The sequence below is a fragment of the Buteo buteo genome, chromosome 6 (genome assembly GCF_964188355.1).
Source record: "Buteo buteo chromosome 6, bButBut1.hap1.1, whole genome shotgun sequence".
NCBI classification, from domain to species: Eukaryota; Metazoa; Chordata; class Aves; order Accipitriformes; family Accipitridae; genus Buteo; species Buteo buteo.
Window position 1 is genome coordinate 17,754,257 of NC_134176.1, and position 20,719 is coordinate 17,774,975.

Consider the following 20,719-nt stretch of genomic DNA (forward strand, 5'->3'; position numbering starts at 1 on the left):
GCCCTATTTACATGGTTACCCAGCAAAGTTATCATCTGTATTGCAGACACAAACATGAAGAAGACACAGCCCAGGAACAGAAGGAGTCAGTCCCACTGAAAACACAGTCCACAGCTCCTTTTTGCCTGAAGGCCAAAGTTACAACTGCCTCCCACTTAGTTTTGAACTGCACCTCTGTGAGGCAGTGACAGACAGGTTCGATGAACAAAGGGCCTGGGGCGATGTGACAGGAAGGGATCACAAAATCAACAAAACGGGGCTCAACCAGGATCACCACCAGCATTTTGCATGTAAGCAAGGAAATGCCTACAGGGCACCACTATGGAGAAATCCCAAAAACCCGTTTTGGGAAATCAGCATGCTGAGGGGTCTCTCTGAAGTGCCTGTACATTAATGCACACAGTATGGGGAATAAACATAATGAGTTAGAGATCTGTGTGCAGAGACTGCAAGGCTACAGTCTCGTTGGGATCACAGAGATGTGGTGGGATGGTTCCCGTGACTGGAGTGTTGCAACAGAGCGATACAGGCTCTTTAGCAAGGATAGGCTGAAGGAGAGGGGACTTGTCCTTTCTGTAAGAGCAGCTGGAGTGCATGGAGCTCTTCCTGGGGATGGATGAGGAGACTTTATGGGTAAGGATTAAAGAGAAGACAGGTAGGGGTGACATTGTAGTGGGTGTCAGCTACAGGCCACTTGACCAGAAAGAAGAAGTTGGATGAGGCCCTCTACAGACAGATAAGAGCATCCTCACATTCACAGGTCCTGGTCCTCATGGAGGACTTCAACCACCTCGTTATCTACTGGAGGGACAACACCACAGGGCATAAACAATCCAGGAGGTTCCTGGAGTGCATCGATGACAAATTCCTCACTCAAGTGATAGAGGAGCCAATGAGAAGAGGTGCTCTGCTAGACCTCATACTCACCAACAATGAAGGGCTTGTTGGGGATGTGAAGGTCAAAGGCAGCCTTGGCTGCAGTGACCATGAGATGGTGGAGTTCTGGATCCTGAGGGGAGGGAGAAGGGTAAAAAGCAAGCTCACAACCCTAGACTTCACGAGAGCAGACTTTGGCATCTTCAAAGATCTGGTCAGAAGAGTCCCATGGGATAAGGCCCTGGAGGAAAGAAGGACCCAAGAAAGATGGTTAATATTCAAGGATAAACTCTTCCAAGCTCTTCAAGAGCAATCCATCCCAATGAGTTGAAAGTCAGGCAAAAAAAATAGCCAGGAGACCTGTGTGGATGAACAAGCAGCTCCTGGCCAAACTCAAACACAAAAAGGAAGCATACAGAGGGTGGAAGCAAGGATGGCTATCCTGGGAGGAATGGAGAGACACTGCCCAATCATCCAGGGATGAAGTCAGGAAAGTTAAAGCCCAGCAAGATTTGAACCTGGCAAGGGATGTCAAAGACAACAAGAAGGGCTTCTGTAAGTACACAGGTGACAAAAGGAAGATGGGGGAAAATGTGGCCCTACTGCTTAAGACAGGGGACTTGGTTACAGAGGGCATGGAAAAAGCTGAAGTACTGAATGCCTTCTTTGCCTTAGTCTTTACTGGCAAGACTGGCCTTCAGGAATCTGTCTGAACATCAGGAAACTTTTTTACTTTGAGGGTGATTGAGCAGTGGCACAGGGTGCCTAGAGAGGTTGTGGAGTCTTTGACCTTCAAGATACTCAAAAGCCATCTGGACATGTTCCTGGGTAACTGGCTCTAGGTGACCCTGCTTGAGCAGGGAGGTGGGACCAGATGACCTCCAGAGGTCCCTTCCAACCTCAACCATTCTGTGATTCTGTAATGACTATTAGCTGATTATTAAGTGACAAGGGAGGGGAAAAAGGAAGGGATGGGAACATGTATAATCATTTCTGTATCACTTTGTTCTTTCTTCCCCATAGCCAGTCAAAAGCTGGGAAAAGAAAATGCTATCTCCCTCTCTTACCACTACGAAAATTTGGGAAGAAGCCCTCCCTTATCAATGCATGCAGGTCTGTGCAATCTTAATTCAGCATGACAAAAATCAATGCCTGAAACACTGAGAAATTATCATCTGGTGGATCTCTTAATAACCTTCACATCAAGACAGAAATGTTTTCCAGAAACTCAGAAACTCTGCTTAGTCAGATGCAAGTCACTCACCTCAAGCAAATACAAGCAAAACTAGTTACAATTAAATAGCTTATGATGAATCTTAGATTTTCTTTTAGATAGTCAGTCCAGTTTAAGCTTAGAGTCCATTAATGTGTGAATCTGAGAAAGCCAAATCAGTTTCTCTCCACTGCAAACACACAAAGGGGCATCTTTTAAGCAAGCTAGCACATGCTTTACTGTCTTTCATTTGATTGGTTGGTTAGTTTGGTTCATTGGTTTGGGTTTTTTTTTTAAAAGCATAATGGTACTTTAATAGCATATCTGCAAACATTTCAATTTTTTCTTTGGTAAATGCACTGAGGAAAGATTGACTCTCCACAACAAGTGAAATGTACTCACGCAGTTCTTTACAGGTATGCCTTTCCACTTCCATGCAATCGGAGAGGAAAGGTTGATTCTGAGAGTGGTAATAAAGACTAGGAATTTAATAGCATTCTAATACACAACTTAAATGTGTGTTTGTTATTCTTCCAATCAGTGCATTATAGGAATAAATACAGAAAATACAACTGTGATTGCACAGAGGTGGTAAATCATGGTGCTCTCAAGATTTTATGTAAAATCCACTGAAAATTAATTCAATAATTAATTGAGTCTCCTTAGATTCCAATAGCCTTTGGCTGAGTCCCTTAATGATATTAAAATCCATCTGTTATTAAACGTCATGTTTAATACAATAGTATGCAAATGCTGTGATTTGTAAATATCATTATGCAAAAGCTCAGGTCCAATCATGCTCCTCTTGAAGTCTGCAACATAATTTCTGGAGACATCAATAAGAATAGGTCTGGGATATCAATTTTTAATTGCACTGTGTACAAGTATTGACAGAAGAATACAATACGGTAGTCACGAAATTAAAGAGGCTTCTATGAAACCTACAAAGAAGAGCAGCACAGAATCAATGAAGTAAAAGCAGTATTTCAAAAAATAATAAATCAGACTTGGCAGTTTTGGAAAACAGTACTGAAGAAAAAGACAAATGAATTGGCACAGTTTAACAACCTAATTTCTAAGTGCACTTTATAATAACTCTCCTTACAAGCTGCTGTTTCCCCTGAAGATGATGACAAAAAGCCTCATTATAATATCACTGTTTTATAGTGACAGGTTTTATTGCATTGCCAGCTGTGAAACTAAAAAAAAAAAGACACCCCCCCAACTCCTATAAAGGTTCCTAAAACCCCTGTTTTCTTTTGTTATCATCAAAAAATAGCAACATAGCACTTCCATATGTTTGTGAATAACCACAATTCTATTTTTAAAAAAAATAGAAGTTAAAGAAAAGTGATTTTTGTCTTAGCTTCAAAAATAATGTAAAGAAACATTTAAGAACAAGATATTTCAATGATCAGAGAGATATGTACAACGTGATAGATTTGAGTCCAATCCTGCAAATACGTGTTCATGAATGCAGACTTGAGAACCTGTTGATCCTGAGTAAGTAAAGACTGGCAGGATCAGGCTCTTAGCTTCACCCATTATAAGCTTTTCCACAAGCTGTCCTAGGCTAAAAAGTATAGATACAGTATATACTCTGTATACTGATTTATACAAAAGGTCTTTTACAGCTCTAACCCTGTTATTGCTAGGCTAAAAATGAACATTTGGAACAAATTACATGAATCACAAAGGATAAAATTGAGATGCAGCTTCTGACGACTGAATTTCCACTTGAGCCATTTTAAATTGGGTACACTGTAGCCATTTGCGGAGCACAGATGAGCTATTGTTCATTTGTCCTGACCCCTGTAACATCCTTAGGCTGTGATGGTTGACATTGCTCTGGATGGCTTGGAGGCGTAGCTGGAGTCCAGCAGATAAATGCTGTTGAAATAATGCAAAACATTCAGTTTCCTTCCTTTAATACATATATTAATACAGCACTGTGAAGAGTACTGGTTGTTGGCCAGGGAAAGTTCTTCCACTGCCCCAATGTCACATTTTTTTCTTCCACATCCTGCACTGTAGTGTTGCCATGAAAGGCCAATGTGCTTACAGAAAGAACTCCACAGTGAGACTAACTCCAACACTTTTATTCTCATCACCAGAATTCTCTTGACTGGCAAGCCACACTGATCCACCTTGCTCTCTCTTACAAACAGGGCCAGCAGTTTCACCCAAGCAAGCAAGCCCACAATATCTGCTACAAAACCCAAATCTCCTGAGTTGAGAGTCCCAATCCTGATTTGTCAGGGGACTCTCAAGCCTAAGACATCAAGAAAACCACAGCTCAGGGAACAACCAATCTCAGTATACAGGGAGAAAAGGCCCTGCCGCAGAACCTGTTAGAAGAAAGTGTTTCAGAAGGGAAAGGGAGAGCAGTACTGATTACAGGACAAGTATCTTAGCTGACGATGCTCACACTTGAGACCTTCAGTGCTGAGCCATCCAGTGCATCTGGATACACTACAATGATCTATTTTCAGAGAGTCTGGAGACCACATCTAAGGATTTTATTTCCAGAATTTACAGAAATGTATAACACTAAGAATAAAAGGATAAGGTATTAGAAACAACTTACCTTTAGATTTGACTGTATCATTGGCAACCACATTGGTATGAGCTGTAGGAAGAGAGGTATATTTTGTTACTATACAAGTGACTGTAAACATGCTCCAGTTACTGTGAGACAGAGATGGGTATATCTAACCCATTTAGCTGTCTGAATGGACATAGCCTGAACAACAAATCTGAAAACGTGGTTATTTTTAAATGATGCATATGTTTTGGGGCAGGTAACTCTCAGAGGTAAAGAAGCCAGCTTCCCTTGTTTGTAGCTTGATGAATCACCAGTAGCAGTTACTGATACCCTGTTTAAGGCAATGGTGAGAGTACAGAATAAAAACTTGTTAAAGGAAATCACTTCTTATTTTCCGTGTGAGGGTGTTTCTGTATGTGCAGGTGAGCAATACTGCAATAAATACAGTAAACATTCTGCATGACGAGGCCTATGTCAAGAACAGACAAATATGCAGCAGAAGTTCCCAATAATAGGCCAGATATTTAAATGGTAACCAACATTTTATAAACCACTAGCCACATCAGTGCTTCACTGCAGAATGTGACCTGTAGGCCTGGGAGCACAGGTAAAAACTCTTAACCACCCAGAACAAGAAGGCAAGGAGGTCTGTGAATCTGTCACCCATGATTGGCTTGATAGGTATTTCAGTCTCCTGCTCTTCAGAGAACTTTTATTTCTGAGTAAGTATAACATGACAAGCTTATGGAAGACAGAGAGGCATTTCTAGCAAAAGTATTCATGTTCTCCAATATTAATTTAACCACCAAGGTTATTGCTCTAAAATTTTCCTCCAAATGGCATTAAATTTTGCAATTTGCCAATTATGCTACTGGGAGCTGCAAGTTAAACCTAATCACTATTGACAACATTAGATAAAGTGCTGCTTCCCTTGTGCAAGGAACGATAATGGTTTCAATTTCAATGCTGTTTTGCTGGAGAATCATATGCAGCGCTGTCAGGACTGATTACTTAGTCTACCACATGAAGAACCATATTCAAACCTCAGCATTTACAGATAGATGAATGCCAAAACAGCTGGAATGCAGCCAGATGCAGCAGACACGCGAGTTCTGTACATCCTTCCATGGGCTCTCGCACTAATGAAGTGCTTAATAAGATCCAGTGACTGCAAGTCCTGATGTGTTTTTTGGAAAGCAGAGAACAGGTAAGCATACTGAGAAGCCATGCTCCATGCCCCACTGCCATCAACAAAACATCACTGAAAATTTCATCCAGCATTAATGAAGTTCCTCTGGAGCTAGCCAGTGGTGACAGGACTGGTGTCAGAAGTATGTCAAACAAGGAGGGAAGCTAGGCAGAATACTCAAGGTACCCCTCTGCATCTGAACCAATTCACTGGACATCTTTTACAGTCAGCTGAGAGAATCAAGCACTTCTCACATCCAGTTCATCTTGTCCCAAAGCAGGTATCTAAAATAGATCAAGATGAATCATGTCCAAAAATACCTGTTTATCTCCACTGACTATAAAGGGCACTCAGGGAAACTATTGATATCTACACTGTAGAGGTCTAAGGTTAGATACAGATCATTGTCCTCCATTGCCACTTCTGTCTTCAGGGTCTAGACACATTTAGGGAAACAAAACATTCTGCTGCAGGCACAAGCAAGCAAACCCTCCACTCCTACAGCTTCCAGTTAGATAAATGAGACAAGAAGACATTTTTATTGAAGTACTTGAGGTTTATAACCTAATCCCCAGCCAGCCTTTTCTTCACAAAGGAAGAATACATAAAGCTAGTTAGAAAGAACAGCTGGAAGAACAGACTGCTGTCAGATACTGTCAGTTTTTTGGAGTTCATATTTTCAACAGAATTATGTTGATTCCAGTGCAAGTTTTGATGGAAACCAGGTTGGAGAACAGGTTGGTCACTGTGCTTTTCTGTTTCCCCAACTCTGCTGCCTACCCAGTTCTCTAGAATTCTACCCAGCAGCTGCTGGAGCTGCCTAAAACCCCTGGGTGTCTGGAAAAGATGTTGCAGTTTGCTGAGCTGCTCCCTTCTCTGCTGTAGGCTCCTAAATTCCTCAGACATACATCTGATGGTCAGACAGAGAGCTGTGATAAGCAAGGAGCTGGTCTCCATCATCAGTGGCTGTCCTGGGATGTCTATTTTCCCAGTTCCTTTGACATAGAAGGAAAGCTGAACACTTTCATTTTAGCCCTCCTAAAGCAGAATGCTTCCCCTCAGAGGAAAATATAATGAATTAAATATATATGTGGGTATGTGTGCATCTGTGTAAATGTGTGTATATATATCTATCTCTAACTTAAAAAGAAAAATAAATACATAACACTTGAAATGTTTTCACAGGAAAGAAATTTTGTTTTCCTTGCCAGATTGGTAAAGATAGTCTAACATCAGATCAAAAAAATATCCTCTGAGAATACATAGAATGGCTCAAAGACATGTCAATGCTATCAGTGAGAGTTTAATTTAATAGCAAAGGCCAACACAGTACCAGCAAGAGGAAACCTCACAGCACCAACACAAGGAGAAGATGAAGGAGTGCTTATCTCAGGTATAAAGCTCTTCTTTCAGTGAAGGAGAGCTGAATTGTTTACATGTTCTCTTTCTCTCTTGTTTTAGGACATATTTTCCCCTTACTTGTCATACAGAAAATGGCCACCTAAGCCATCCCATAAACCACCTGGCATCATGTGACATGCACCACCTTCTCATTGTGGTGCATTAAAAATACATGTGTGTTGAATCATGCAATGACTTCATTAACAAATGAAGTTTCTGCAGCACCTGATTCTGTAGGTGGAATAAAAGACACTGCAGTAAATATATGAATGATAAAAGGTCAGGATTTATCAGTGCTACTGTACTCAGTTCCAAGAGGAAGTCATTGGGAATTATTAATTTTGCTGAACGAATCTCCAGAAGACTGTTAAGAATGTTCTGTTTTAAAAATCTCTCTCACTACATTATGTACTTTCCTTCAGTGTAAACTAAACCTTGTTTGAAAGGCTTGTATCTAAAATAAAATTTAAAAAATGCTTTAAAACACAAGATAAAATGGTTTCATTATCAAAGGCAAGGCAATAGAAGATTGTCTAGCATAAAACAAACCACCAAAAAACTGCCCAGTCAAGTAATATTCAAAGAATTACCATCCTTGCAGACTTCTGAAGTAGGAGTAACAAAGCTCAGGTCTTCTTCAGAGCCACTGAAGAAGAGACAGTCTCAAAGCTGATCTTTTTTTAAATTACAGAGATGCCACTCACTTACTGGTTCCTGTGTGAATTAGCTTTACACTTTTGGCTCTTTGAAGGACTTCAAACATACAGTCAGTCTTTCCCCAAAATCATGACACTTACTTTTCAGATCCACAATAAACTTTTTGCAATTAGTTAGTTTTGAAAAAAAAAAAAAAAGTAACCTGGGACTACAAATTCTATAACACTACTATGTATATATGTTGCTCCTGCAGGATTTCACTTTAGGGCTAAGTAAAGTGGATTTGGTCAACCAGTTTCTACTCTTCCATCTCCCACCCACTGAACATGAAAGAAAGCTTAGCACTTTTACCTCTGAATTTCACAGGTTTATGAGCTTGATTTTGTAGTAACAATGTCCTTTTAACCTGATTTAGCATATTATTGATATATACTCTCAAATATAACCCCCTGAAAGCATTCATTTGAATTGTGACAGGAATTTGGCCCTAAAGGCCTCTCTTCTCACAGCTTTAAAGCCATTCTTCATCCTTGTCAAATTCTGGACATCCTGGATTGGCTGAAAGAGAAGCCCATGTCTTCCAGGGACAGCCATGATCACTTTAACATCCCATAGTGACAGAGTTTCTATAGTGAATCAAGTAATTACTGACTATAAATCTGTATTTTCACAATGAGTCTGAATACTTTCATGCCAGTTAATATCAAGACCTTCAATTTTAGCTACTTTATTTTCAATTCCTGCTTGACCATAAAAGACTGGAGTAAAAGAACAGTCAGAAGTTTCCTTTAGGACAACAGAAGAACTATATAAACCAACATATTTCAGTTAGATTCAGAGTGCATTTAAATACTTGATTTGTTGATATTTTATGTGAAAACTCCCTTCAGAATAATGCAATGGGAAAACATGTAAAAAAGGCTAGTAAAAACGATTTATGCTTGTGAGACTACTCCAATCCTTTGGGCATCAGTTCTGAAAATGCTGATTTCCAAAAAAAAAGAATTTTACATGAATGGACCATGCAGGATTTGATTCTCTAATCAAAGAATACCCTGCCACACATCGTAGGGGAAGATCGACTATCAAATAGTATTTGACTAAGACAGACATGTAGGCATATAATAAGACCACCACTGTGGCACGAAGTTTTTGTTATCAAGAATGATAGGATCAGAACAGTGATCTGCAAAGGACCTATGATGATTAAGTTACAGAATGGCTGAAAATTCAGAGACTACCGAGAGGTTCTTAAAGTCAGTGACACCAGCTGAGTCTATTAGAGGAATAAGACCATTGCAACAACGGAAGGAGGAAGAAGATCAGAAGTTCATTTAAAAAAAAAAAAAAATCAGAAGAACTTGGATTTGAGATTATGGTCTGGTCTTACTTCTTACCAGAGATTTTATTTTTTGTTATAGAATCACAGAATCACAGAATGGTTTGCACTGGAAGGGACCTTAAGGATCATCTAGTTCCAACCCCCCTGCCATGGGCAGGGACACCTTCCACTAGACCAAGTTGCTCAAAGCCCCATCCAGCCTGGCCTTGAACACTTCCAGGGATGGGGCATCCACAGCTTCTCTGGACAACTTGTTCCAGTGCCTCACCACCCTCACAGGGAAGAACTTCCTCCTGACATCTAATCTAAATCTACCCTCTTTCAGTTTAATGACATTACCCCTTGTCCTATCACTACACTCCTTGATAAAGAGTCCCTCCCCATCTTTCCTGTAGGCCCCCTTTAAGTACTGGAAGGCCACTATAAGGTCTGACTGGAGCCTACTCTTCTCCAGGCTGAACAACCCCAACTCTCTCAGTCTGTCCTCACAGGGGGGGAGGTGCTTCAGCCTCCTGTTCATCTTCATAGCCCTCCTCTGGACTCGCTCAAGCAGGTCCATGTCTTTCTTCTGCTGGGTGCCCCAGAGCTGAACGCAGTACTCCAGGTGGGGTTTCACAAGAGCGGAGTAGAGGGGCAGAATCACTTCCCTCGACCTGCTGGTCATGCTTCTTTTGATGCAGCGCAGAATGCGACTAGCTTTCCAGCCTGCGAGTGCACACTGCTGGCTCCTACTCTATGTTTCAGCCACTAATACCCCCAAGTCCTTCTCCGCAGGGCTGCTCTCAATCCATTCATCGCCCAGCCTGTATTTGTGCTTGGGATTGCCCTGGCCCACGTGCAGGACCTTGCACTTGGCCTCGTTGAACTTCATGAGGTTCGCACAGGCCCACCTCTCAAGCCTGCCAAGGTCCCTCTGGATGGCATCCCTTCCCTCCAGCATGTCAACTGCACCACACAGCTCGGTGTCGTCGGCAAACTCACTGAGGGTGCACTCGATCCCACTGTCTGTGTCACCAACAAAGATGTTAAACAGCGCAGTCCCAATACCAACCCCTGAGGAACGCCACTCAGACATCGAGCCATTGACTGCAACTCTTTGAGTGTCACCGTCCAGCCAATTCCTTATCCACCAAGTGGTCCATCCATCAAAACCATGTCTCTCCAATTTAGAGACAAAGATGTCATGCAAGACAGTGTCAAATACTTTGCAGAAGTGCAGGTAGATGATGTCCATTGCTCTTCCCTTATCCACCAACGCTATAACCCGATCGTACAAGGCCACTAAATTTGTCTGGCATGATTTGCCCTTAGTGAAGCCATGTTGGCTGTCTCCAATCACTTCTTTACTTTTCATGTTACGCTCTCCTAGGTTTTATTTCTGCATTGGCATTCAATCTCAGCTTTTTCCACTTTCTTTTTCTCGGTGGGAGGGGAAGCAGAGGACAGTATGTCTAGAAATCACAATAGATAGGGAACATCATTAACTAAATATTCATGGCCTGGTATGCCTACCTTTACAAAGATAGTAGAGTTGCATTCCTGTAAAGCTTCCATTAAACTAATCACATGCAGGCATACCATTTCCACCATCTTGAAAAAAAAAAAAAGCATAAAAACAAATTAGTGTCCAGCATAACAGTGTTGTAAGCTCAGCCAACAGTCTCTAAAAAGAATCTTCCTGTATTTGCTTGGCAATTATACTGAATCACTAGATATGCATTTATTAACCACTGACATAGAAGATTAAATATTACATGAGCATATAAAGGACATTTTTCTTTATTTAGTTTTCCCCTGATGCAGCAACACCTATCTGTTAAATATTTCAAAGTGCTTGATGTATTTTAATTCGTATCACACATCAAAACAAGTTGCCTTCAGCTTTGTTCTTTTCAGACATCATAAATCCTTTTACATGCCTTTGCTGTGTAGTTCTCATCAATCAGTGTGTCAGAAATTGATATTTTTATTTACTGTATCTTTGAAAATTAGCATACCCACAAAAACCATCTTTTTTCCCCCCATCAAAAGACAATTTATTGTTCTGAACTGGCAGCTAGTCCATAATTCTTCCATTTTGTACCATGAATTATGACAGATGCAAATATCAGTTATTTGGTAGTAGACAGCATTTTATGTTTTATATTGTGTAAATTCATAGGTACAAGACAAATACCCTGAGCCAGCAGTGAGTATTTACAGTGCCTGTCTGAACTATGTGTAAATTCCCCTTGATAATAATAAACTTAGCTTTTACGTAGTGCTTTTCATCTTCAAAGCGCTTTACAAACACTAACTAATTAACCTCACAACACCCCTGTGAGATGAGCAAGTATTATTATCTACATTTCACAGAGCAATAGCTGAGGCAGAGTGTTTAATAACTTGCACTAAAGCCACTTAATGAGATACTTTCAGAATAAGGATTGGAACTTCCAGGTCATATTCTTGTTCTAAGGCTTGACAAGAAGCCTTTGTGTCTGACTAAACAACTGGCTAGTTAGAAGCATTATGCAAATTTCCCATTCATTCAAATGGAGCTTCATGAACTACTGTTGCCAACAGTGGCTTGTCAACCACAGAGACCTCACTAGATGTCAGAGGCTAAAATATAATTTAAAGACAGCTTTAGGTGGTCCTTGCCTGTTATGGACAAGACAAGGGAATAGTAACTGGTTCAAAGACATTCAAGTGCAGCCCATGCAATTACAATTGAAAGGGCAAAGGTCCATACCTGCCTGGAGTGGAAGATGTTTCACATGGGGAAAGGGGTTTTACATAAAATAATTTCCATATAGATAGCAGGTCTCCATTTAAAAAAGCAAAAAAAAAAAAAAAAAAACCAAAGAAAAAAGGAAAATCCCAAACCTTAGGAGCACCTGACTTAAGAGGACTGGGCCACATATAAAGAATCTTTCTCTCTCAAAGCTAATATCAAGTTCTCCAGAGCCAGAGCTACTAGTTACCATCTCAGTTAAAGCTAAAAAGTTTTGACAAGTCATGACAGACCTGTCATGACTTTCTGGGAAGTAGGAAACACAACACATCTTGCTCATCAGAAACAAGCTCTCAACCCTAAGCCTGCAGGTGCAGAGAATCATTAGTCAATGGGAAGCAAAGGTAGCACCTATGAAGAGGCTGCTGGAATCCCTCTGGGTTCTTATTGTACAAAGCTGCTCCAACAGCAGTGAGTGGTTGGGATAAATAAATGCTTAAAACTTATTTCCAAAAAATGGTCTGGACAATTTCTGGATGGAGTGAACATTTCCCTTTCAAACCTTATCTCTAGAGATACCTCCTTCAAGTCATTCTTTACTCAAAAACGTTTCCAGAGATATTTGTGTAGCTTATTTTTGATGAGTAACCAATGGATTACGAGTAGTCAAGTGTCAGCATTTGTGTATTTTTTCACTATCATGTGGTAAAAAATATTCAAATGGATATCCACAGAATTATCCTAAAACACTTGGTTGCTCCTGTAAGGCAGAGTCACATGAAACAACAGGACCACTGTGAAGAGCAGGAAGATATATGAAATGAGATCTGATGCAGGGAGCCCTTAATCCAACAAGCAGTGACTCTAGCTCTTGATTCTGTTTCGGGCAGATCCTGGCTAGATCCTTTCAGGCCCACTGCAAGGTTAAATCACTACCAATTGGCCTTCCCTTTAATTTCTCAAAAGCATCAAAGCTGCTTTATGACGTTATTCATAGTCTCGATGTATTCCACTGAAACAAAGCCAAACCCTCAGAGTTTAATGTGTACTAAATCTGTACACAGCACCTGACTCACCACTTTGTTATGTGCCATTAGCTGTAGGATGCTAGGTGTCACTCGGCTCCAGAACTCCAGGGCTGTAAGGATTGCTGTAAAGCTAAATTCGTTCTGATTCTGGACTGTTGGAGCTACTGCCGTTTGTTCACAATACACCGTCCAGAGCTGAGCAAATATAAATGCATGGAAGAGGGAACACATGTGCAGAACAGATGTCTGTAGAAACAGAAAATAGAGGAAAATGTTTATTTAAGTAAGTGTATTGGGATACAGTGCAGACGCTTTCACCATCCTCTGTCTTGCACCCCACTGTGCAGTCTTGCCCCTCCCTTTCCCACGTTTCCCTCCCATGAGAAACTAGTAAGTCAAGTACCCTTGATAACATCTTCTCCATGTTTAAAAACTGGTTTTATATTTACAGACTAAAAACTGCATTTGCAAACACACACTCCCATGCAGTCTTACTGTATGGCATTAAGGTTAGTCCCTTTATAGAGAAGGTTAGTTTTGCAGAACAGCGACTCAGGACTAGTTCTGAGACTTTCTTGATGGAAAACTCCACTGCAATCTGTGGAAGGCCTGGAGGCTCTGGCATGTATGACTGCATTTCAAAAACGCTGCTGCAGTAAATCATTCGGATTCTGATCACGTGAAAGGAACACTATCATACAAAATACACCATCTTACATCTGTTCTGTTAATCTGTCATCCATTTCTAGCTTGCTGGGACAGAACTTCTCACAGTCAAGGAAAGTAAGTTTTGAAAAGCTAACAGAGAATTCATTTTGCATACTCAAGCATGGCTCTTTGTTTATATGTGTTATATATCACAGTGTCTGAGCCTCCAGAAGTGCTGGACATTAACTACTTCATTACAAGAAAGATGCTTCTGGTAGAGATATTTTCTCAGCTTGCAACAGTGATTCATGCTCTGTGGTAGTATGACTGCACCAAACATTGCAATGGTTGCTTGGTAACTGGAAAGAGGTATTTGAAAGAGAAAAGAAAGGCCAAAGAAATGAATGGGAAGCACCAGTGTCTTGGCTGGGTGAGGGGAAAGAAAGGGGCATTTTACGTATGAGATAAACGTGTGATCATTCTGCTTCTGTTGCTAATAAAAACCTGATTGGTGTCAATGAGTGCTGCTATATCTGTGTTAAACTACTGTCACAAATGGCTTACGATTTGCAATAAGTCTTCTTGTCCAGAGCAGCTTGAGAAAAAAAGTTGTGTTTGAACCATCACTGTTTGTAATTAACTTTTGATCGTAACATTATTTATAGGTTATCCAATTCTACTATACAACTAGAATAAATAACTGAGAGATTTGCTACAGAGATGGTCATTACTAAAGCTTCAATTTGGAATTCAGTTTTTCCTTCCTCACTCCTGTGCTGAGATATTTTGAAATAGTTGAATCTCAAACTTAATTGTAGTGATTTCATCACCAGTTTTCTATGCATGAAGAGGCAGCTATGCAAGAAAAACTACAGAGATTTCTTTCCCTAGATGCGAGGTTTTAATAAGGTTTTACCCCTCCTTTCTTCTTATGAAGAAATAAATAACTGTTTGCAATAATAAAGCCAATATATAACACATCTCCACTTAAAACACAGAACCCTTACCTTTGATTGCTCTGGAAACCCAATCAGAATAACAATAAGGTGATCAGCAATTTGTGAACCCGCATCCAGTGGAATAGGCATGCAAGATGATGGAGAATTTGGACAGACAACATTGTGTGTCAGAGACCCCAGGAGTAGCCAGGACAGCAAACGAATGTGTGAGACACATTCTATGAACTCTTTGGGCCTGTCAAGAAAAAGCAGATTTTACAATGATGCTAAGTTTTCTGGTTTTCCCCAAAATACGGAGTCTCCTTATGCACACTAGGCAGATGCAGTCTCAGTGTGCTGGAGGCACAGATCATTGGTACAGCTTATGGGAAGACAAGAACCACACAGAACTTAGTGGACTTGACGTACCATTAACAAGTCCAACAGAACATATTTGGTGGGTCTAAGAAACCGTGTCTATAAAAGGCTGAAACATTCACAGATTCACTGCTTTCATACACAGTGACTTTCTACACAGAAATCATCAGATGGGAAGGGTTGCCCAAGTGGAAATGCTCCTCTCAGCTCCCCTAGACAGCACACAGCTGACAGGGCAATGGCAGGAACTTCTTCATGCCACAGTGAGCTCCAAGGCAGGCACCATGCCTTACTTCCAGTGTTCCACTTCTCCATTGGTAAAGTAGAATTAATTTCTCTTTTTCTTAGCCTCTCGTTGGACATTTGGACTGCATGCTTTTGAGGGCAGGGACTATGTTTTTTTGTGACAATTAAGTATTCATCCACCATCTAGTTCAATGTCTAACTGTAAAGCAATGTGCTTCTATAATCTAAAAGGGAATAACACTTTTCTGGTGTCATCTTGTCTGTCGCCTTGCTGCTACAAAGTTCAGATTACATACTCATTTGAATTCACAGGCACAGGAAAAAAATAATTGGTTTTTGATCAATAAATCACTACTTACTAGGCCACTCTCACTACTGTTTTTAATTTCTACTTTGATGTCATTGTCAAGGACTCATAGAACCAAAGAGGTATTCCATTAATTTATTTTTTTTTAATAGACTCTGATACAATGCTCTTCTTAAAGGAATTCACTACCTTCAACTCAGGACACATACTCCTTTTTTTCACATGTAAGAAACTAAAGTGCAAGGAGATGATAACTCCATATTTCCAAAACTAGATACGCTCTACATGAAAGTACATGCAGACGTATCTACAGGACTGGAGCCTAAGCAGCTTAGTCCCCAGAATCCTGGGCCAGGTAGACTGGGACAAAGCTGGGACAAGAATACAGGTTTGTTGAAACACAGTCCAATGGTCTACACTCAGAACACCTCATTTGTTGTCATTGTAAGACCAGGGACAGTATCTCCCTTCTTTTTGAAGGGAAACCACTGCAGATTAGGATTTCTCACAGTGAAAAGGGATAAAAACCATGTCTTAAAGAACAAGATTTCTCTCATCTAACTTTAATCAGATGAAGTTAGTATTTTTATCAACATATCAATAGGCTTACACTTGCAGTTCTCGCTCATTTGTACTCCATAATTTCAAAGGACATTTCCCATTGTATTTCTGTAATTCTAGGACTCATCAAGTACCTGTGTGCTTTTCACTGTCTGTATCTAGATAGAGAATCAAGTTAATTTCCAGGGCAATGTCAGTAAAGTCAATGGAGTTACCTCCACTGTCCCTTTGGCATGTACTCTAAATATTGGATTGATGAACTCCTCAGTTAAGGAGCTCCTGACTAGTTGTTTCAATTTCCCACGGCCACCATTCCCTACTGCAGGTCTTATCTATGGAATCTGGCAATAAACACAGAATTTTGTGAAGATTTCTAACTCATTTTAGTATTCTTTTTTGTGGAAAAGCATTCTCACCCTTGTTGCATTGCAGAAGGAGGATGGTAAAGCCAAGGCAAATATCGGATCACAGCTTTGTTGTCTCTGTGGTTTCCCCGTGTGATTTCCATAGCAGCAATCTGAGCTAAACCAACTTTCAGATGTCCACCAAACGTGTCTTCATGCAGGGGCTGAGAACAAGTCTTCATGTGACTCTGCAAGGCAAAGATCTGATTTCCTACCCAAAAAGATTACTTCACTTGAACTAAGTTCTTCCAAGTAACTGCGCATCCTAATTAATTTCCTTTCAATTCCTTTCTCAGGGTCTCTAACTGTGTCTACAAAACTGCAGAAAAAACCTCAGAAATAGATTTTTAAAAATTCTCCAGTCCCTATATTAGTAACAGCTTTATGATGCAGATCTTTCCACAGAGGACCACATTTTCAAGAGCCCACACAAAATATGAATTGTGCAAAATGTATAGGCACCTTTTGTATCAGCAAACTCAACAGCTGATGAATACAAACTAATGGTTGCACATCCAGACAGCTTAAGTGAAGGTGAAGGAATCTAACCATTTAACAAGATAGCATCTGGGCAGGAAATGCCTTCCCTGTGCAATATTCTATTTACACGTACAGAAATAAGCTGCCATTCATTCACCGGCAATATGACTATGTTGCACTATTCAGCTGCTACAAATGCCTTTAAGCCCTGGAAATAAAAGGGCTAAAGCTTTTACAAAGAAACACGCAAATATTTATGCCTGGAAAGATAATTCTGTCACTACAGGAAAGACATTGCGGTTCTGGAGAGTGTCCAGAGAAGGGCAATGAAGCTGGTGAGGGGCCTGAAGCACAAGTCTTATGAGGAGCGGCTGAGGGAGCTGGAGCTGTTTAGTCTGGAGAAAAGGAGGCTGAGGGGAGACCTTCTCGCTCTCTACAACTACCTGAAAGGAGGTTGTAGTGAGGTGGGTGCTGGTCTCTTCTGTCAGGTGGCTGGTGATAGGATGAGAGGAAATGGCCTCAACTTGCAGCAAGGGAGATTTAGGTTGGATATGAGGAAAAATTTCTTTACTGAGAGGGTTGTCAGACATTGGAATAGGCTGCCCAAGGAAGTGGTTGAGTCACCATCCCTGGAGGTATTCAAAAAGCACGTAGACAAGGCACTTCAGGACATGGTTTAGTGGGCATGGTTGATAGTTGGACTCGATGATCTTTAAGGTCTTTTCCAACCTAAATGATTCTATGAATTTATTATCTTGCTTTGTCAGCTCTAGGGAATGTTTCATTGGTGCTTCTTGAGATACTTCAATATTTCTAATTAAGGTAACTTTGCATTACCTTCTGCTACTAGACTAACAGAACACATGCTGAGTGCATTTGCTTGCTTAAAGCAGAGCCATATGCTTTGCACAAGAAAATCCAGGTCATCAGTTATTAAATTATTATAACAGGATAAAAATTAGTGGACCAATAATATTTTGTAACAGATAAATATCTGACCCCAGCAACTTACACTCTCAGAAATCACTTACCTGAAGTCTCTTTCAAGAGAAAAATAATAATGTACCAGCACCAGTATCTAATTACTTTGTTACAGAGCCAGGTAAAAAGGATAGGCAGGTATGCAGGCAGATACATTAAACTTCTTTGAAAATGGTGGAATTTTCTAAATAAAACCTTACTGAGGTTTACCAATTAAAATGTCATTCCAAAGGGAAAAAAGATGATAAACTGAACAGAAACAATAAACTGGAACGTGATTATCTTGAGAATTAACATTTATACTTTTTATATAATGCAGTAGTTGCTAATACGCAGGACTGAAAATAATTAACCTCTTTCAAAGAAACTATTCTCAGACATGCAAAATAAGACATTGGAAATTAATAAACAACTTTAACTATTTCTGTTCACTGAACTTCTGCAGAGAGTAGAAATTTCAAAATTTGAAAGCCAAGATTAAAATTTTGCTGTTGGGATTGTTACTGGTCATATAATTCATATAGTATTCTTTGTGTTAGTTTGGTAGTCCAGATGCTGTTGATAATAAACACTCGTAGTAAGAAATTTTACAACTGGATAATCTTAGGACTCACTTCCTAGAAACACATCTATTAATAAAACCCAAGCAACATAAGTAAATATATTAAATGAGCTTACAAGAATTTGAATCTAGATGTTGTGAATTTGTTTAAAGTTCTGACTATTTGTAAACTTAGAAATGCTTACAAATATTTTCCCAATCATGTTGGAACCACAGAATAAGTTTATCTGGTCTGGTTAAATAAAAACTGCCTTTTCATTTTCCAAAGACAGCCAAAGCTTATTCTTTACAATACATAAAATTATGGTAGTATTTGACTCTCCTATTACATTAATCTTGTTTTCAGATTCCTGTATCACATGGCTAGATCAAAACAACATGAAATTTTAGAATATTTGGTTCTGATTTAGTTTTAAATGGCCAGACTACACATTTAGGAAGCTTCTTGTCTAATTTCAAAACATAAAAGTGAAGAACTGGGCAAAGTTTTAGTTCATGTCCTACCTATATCCGTGTATAAAAATTTAAAAATAAATAGCCCTACTAAGCATAAGAAATTATCATCCTATCAGACTGAAGCATTGTAAGAGCATTTCTAAAAATCAGACTACAGTTCAAGGGAGAAGGGGCAGAAGGAAAAAATGCAAATGGCAGAGAGCTTTCTACAGAAACATTTTACAGAGGAGAGAGGGTACCTGCAAGTATTTATAAATAAATTTTCCCCATTCCTGGTTTCAGGTAAGCTCATGTTTTTCTGTGGAACTGGCAAACCAGATGTCTGTCTCCCTCATTTATGATTCATTTGCCTACCTATTCTGAAAGCAGTTCTGAACTGTAAGAGAAATAGGTGAATAACTTTAAAGGACAGAGTGGGAAGACAATCCAATTCAGCTGAAAATGATTAATTAGTCTGTGCTTTGAAGTAAATTTCTACTCCAGCACAAAAGGCTGCTTCCCTTATTAGAGTATTTTTTTAAAACTCAAAGGCATTCAAGGCATATGGCCAACAGGGTAAGAACTTAACAAAAGTGATATTTTGTCCAGTAAAACAAGGCCACTGCAAGTTTCAAGAGACATGAGCTTCAGTTTAGTTGGGATTTTTCCTCCTTTGTGGTAGGTATTATTAACTTGCAATAAGGTGTCCCCTCTGGGGCATGAGGTAGGATGGAGGGGGCAGGGGGACAGTGAGCAAGTGTACAAGAAACTAGTAGGGTAAAAGTTCTCATCTCATTGCTTCATAAATAAACTCCAGTATCTAAATCCACTACAGGTTATCATTTAATCTGTCTTGCCTGCTACACAATGCTTGCATGAACTTGTGGCATAAGACACTCCAGTGCATTTCCAGTAGCTTTCAGCAGAGGACTGGTGCAGTAGTAGAAGGGCCCTTTCAGGGAAAGACTATACTGATTTATCAGGAAAACAGATCATCCACAGCCTTTATTAGCAGATGCACTCTGCTAATAAGAAGCGTAGTGGCTCTTGAGGTTAGAAACAAATGCAAGAGCTTGGTCAAAGAACTTGCCTAGAAGATCACGTGCCAAAGCCCAGGCATGTAAGCAATGGTAATATGATTCAAACTAGCTAGAACAGGACAGCACTGTTTTCCTGTATCTGTCAACTGAGCTTTAGATCGCATAAAAGCAGCTTGGCAGCTACTTGACTATACCCAGTAATGAAATGCCCTATTTCAGTTGACGTACTTCCCCTTGGATCATCAAGTTGCTGGTGTACAAGGACTAAATCTCTACTGCCAGATTTCAGATTGGCTGCTTCTTTGACAGCATAGACTCTCTTCCATATCTGTAATGGTCCCTCTGCTGCGCTCCCACACCATTCATTTGTCTTGCCAGCTTTGCAGAAGTTAGAAGCATCAAGGCCCAGTCACACCTCTGCCTCCATTTTGTGTGCTGAAGGAAATCCACCCTTGTGCAGGGTACCAGTATGTAGCTCAGAAGGCTACGCTCTAACTTTGCCTGGCATTGAGAAGTGACAGATGGTTCCACTATAAGACAGGTGTTTGCCCTCTACAAAAAGGAGGATTTTAACAACGAAAATTTCACTTCCAGCTCAATGCTCACTTAGCACTTAGCTTCAGATGATACAATAAAACTGCCTAATAGGATAGTGTTATACTAAATAGAATAAGTATTGCCCCCTCCACAGCATTACAACTATTAGTGATATATTAGCTGAAATATTATATTAATTCTTTATTTAAGCTATTAACAATAGATGCTACTTTGC

At 40.0% G+C, this 20,719-nt stretch overlaps 1 protein-coding gene across 2 annotated transcripts in view; it reads right to left on the bottom strand.

The window, feature by feature from the left end:
- Positions 1–2,938: 2,938 nt before the first annotated feature.
- Positions 2,939–20,719, bottom strand: part of UNC79 (unc-79 homolog, NALCN channel complex subunit) — a 114,984-nt gene continuing 97,203 nt past the window's right edge. For both annotated transcript variants that reach the window (XM_075029922.1, XM_075029921.1), the window contains exons 47-52: positions 16,462–16,637; positions 14,623–14,809; positions 13,016–13,213; positions 10,736–10,813; positions 4,677–4,718; positions 2,939–3,979 (exon numbers count right to left, since the gene is read on the bottom strand). In XM_075029922.1, the coding sequence (XP_074886023.1) occupies positions 3,779–3,979; positions 4,677–4,718; positions 10,736–10,813; positions 13,016–13,213; positions 14,623–14,809; positions 16,462–16,637 (882 nt within the window). In that variant the 3' untranslated portion in view covers positions 2,939–3,778. The remainder of the gene's footprint in view (positions 3,980–4,676; positions 4,719–10,735; positions 10,814–13,015; positions 13,214–14,622; positions 14,810–16,461; positions 16,638–20,719) is intronic.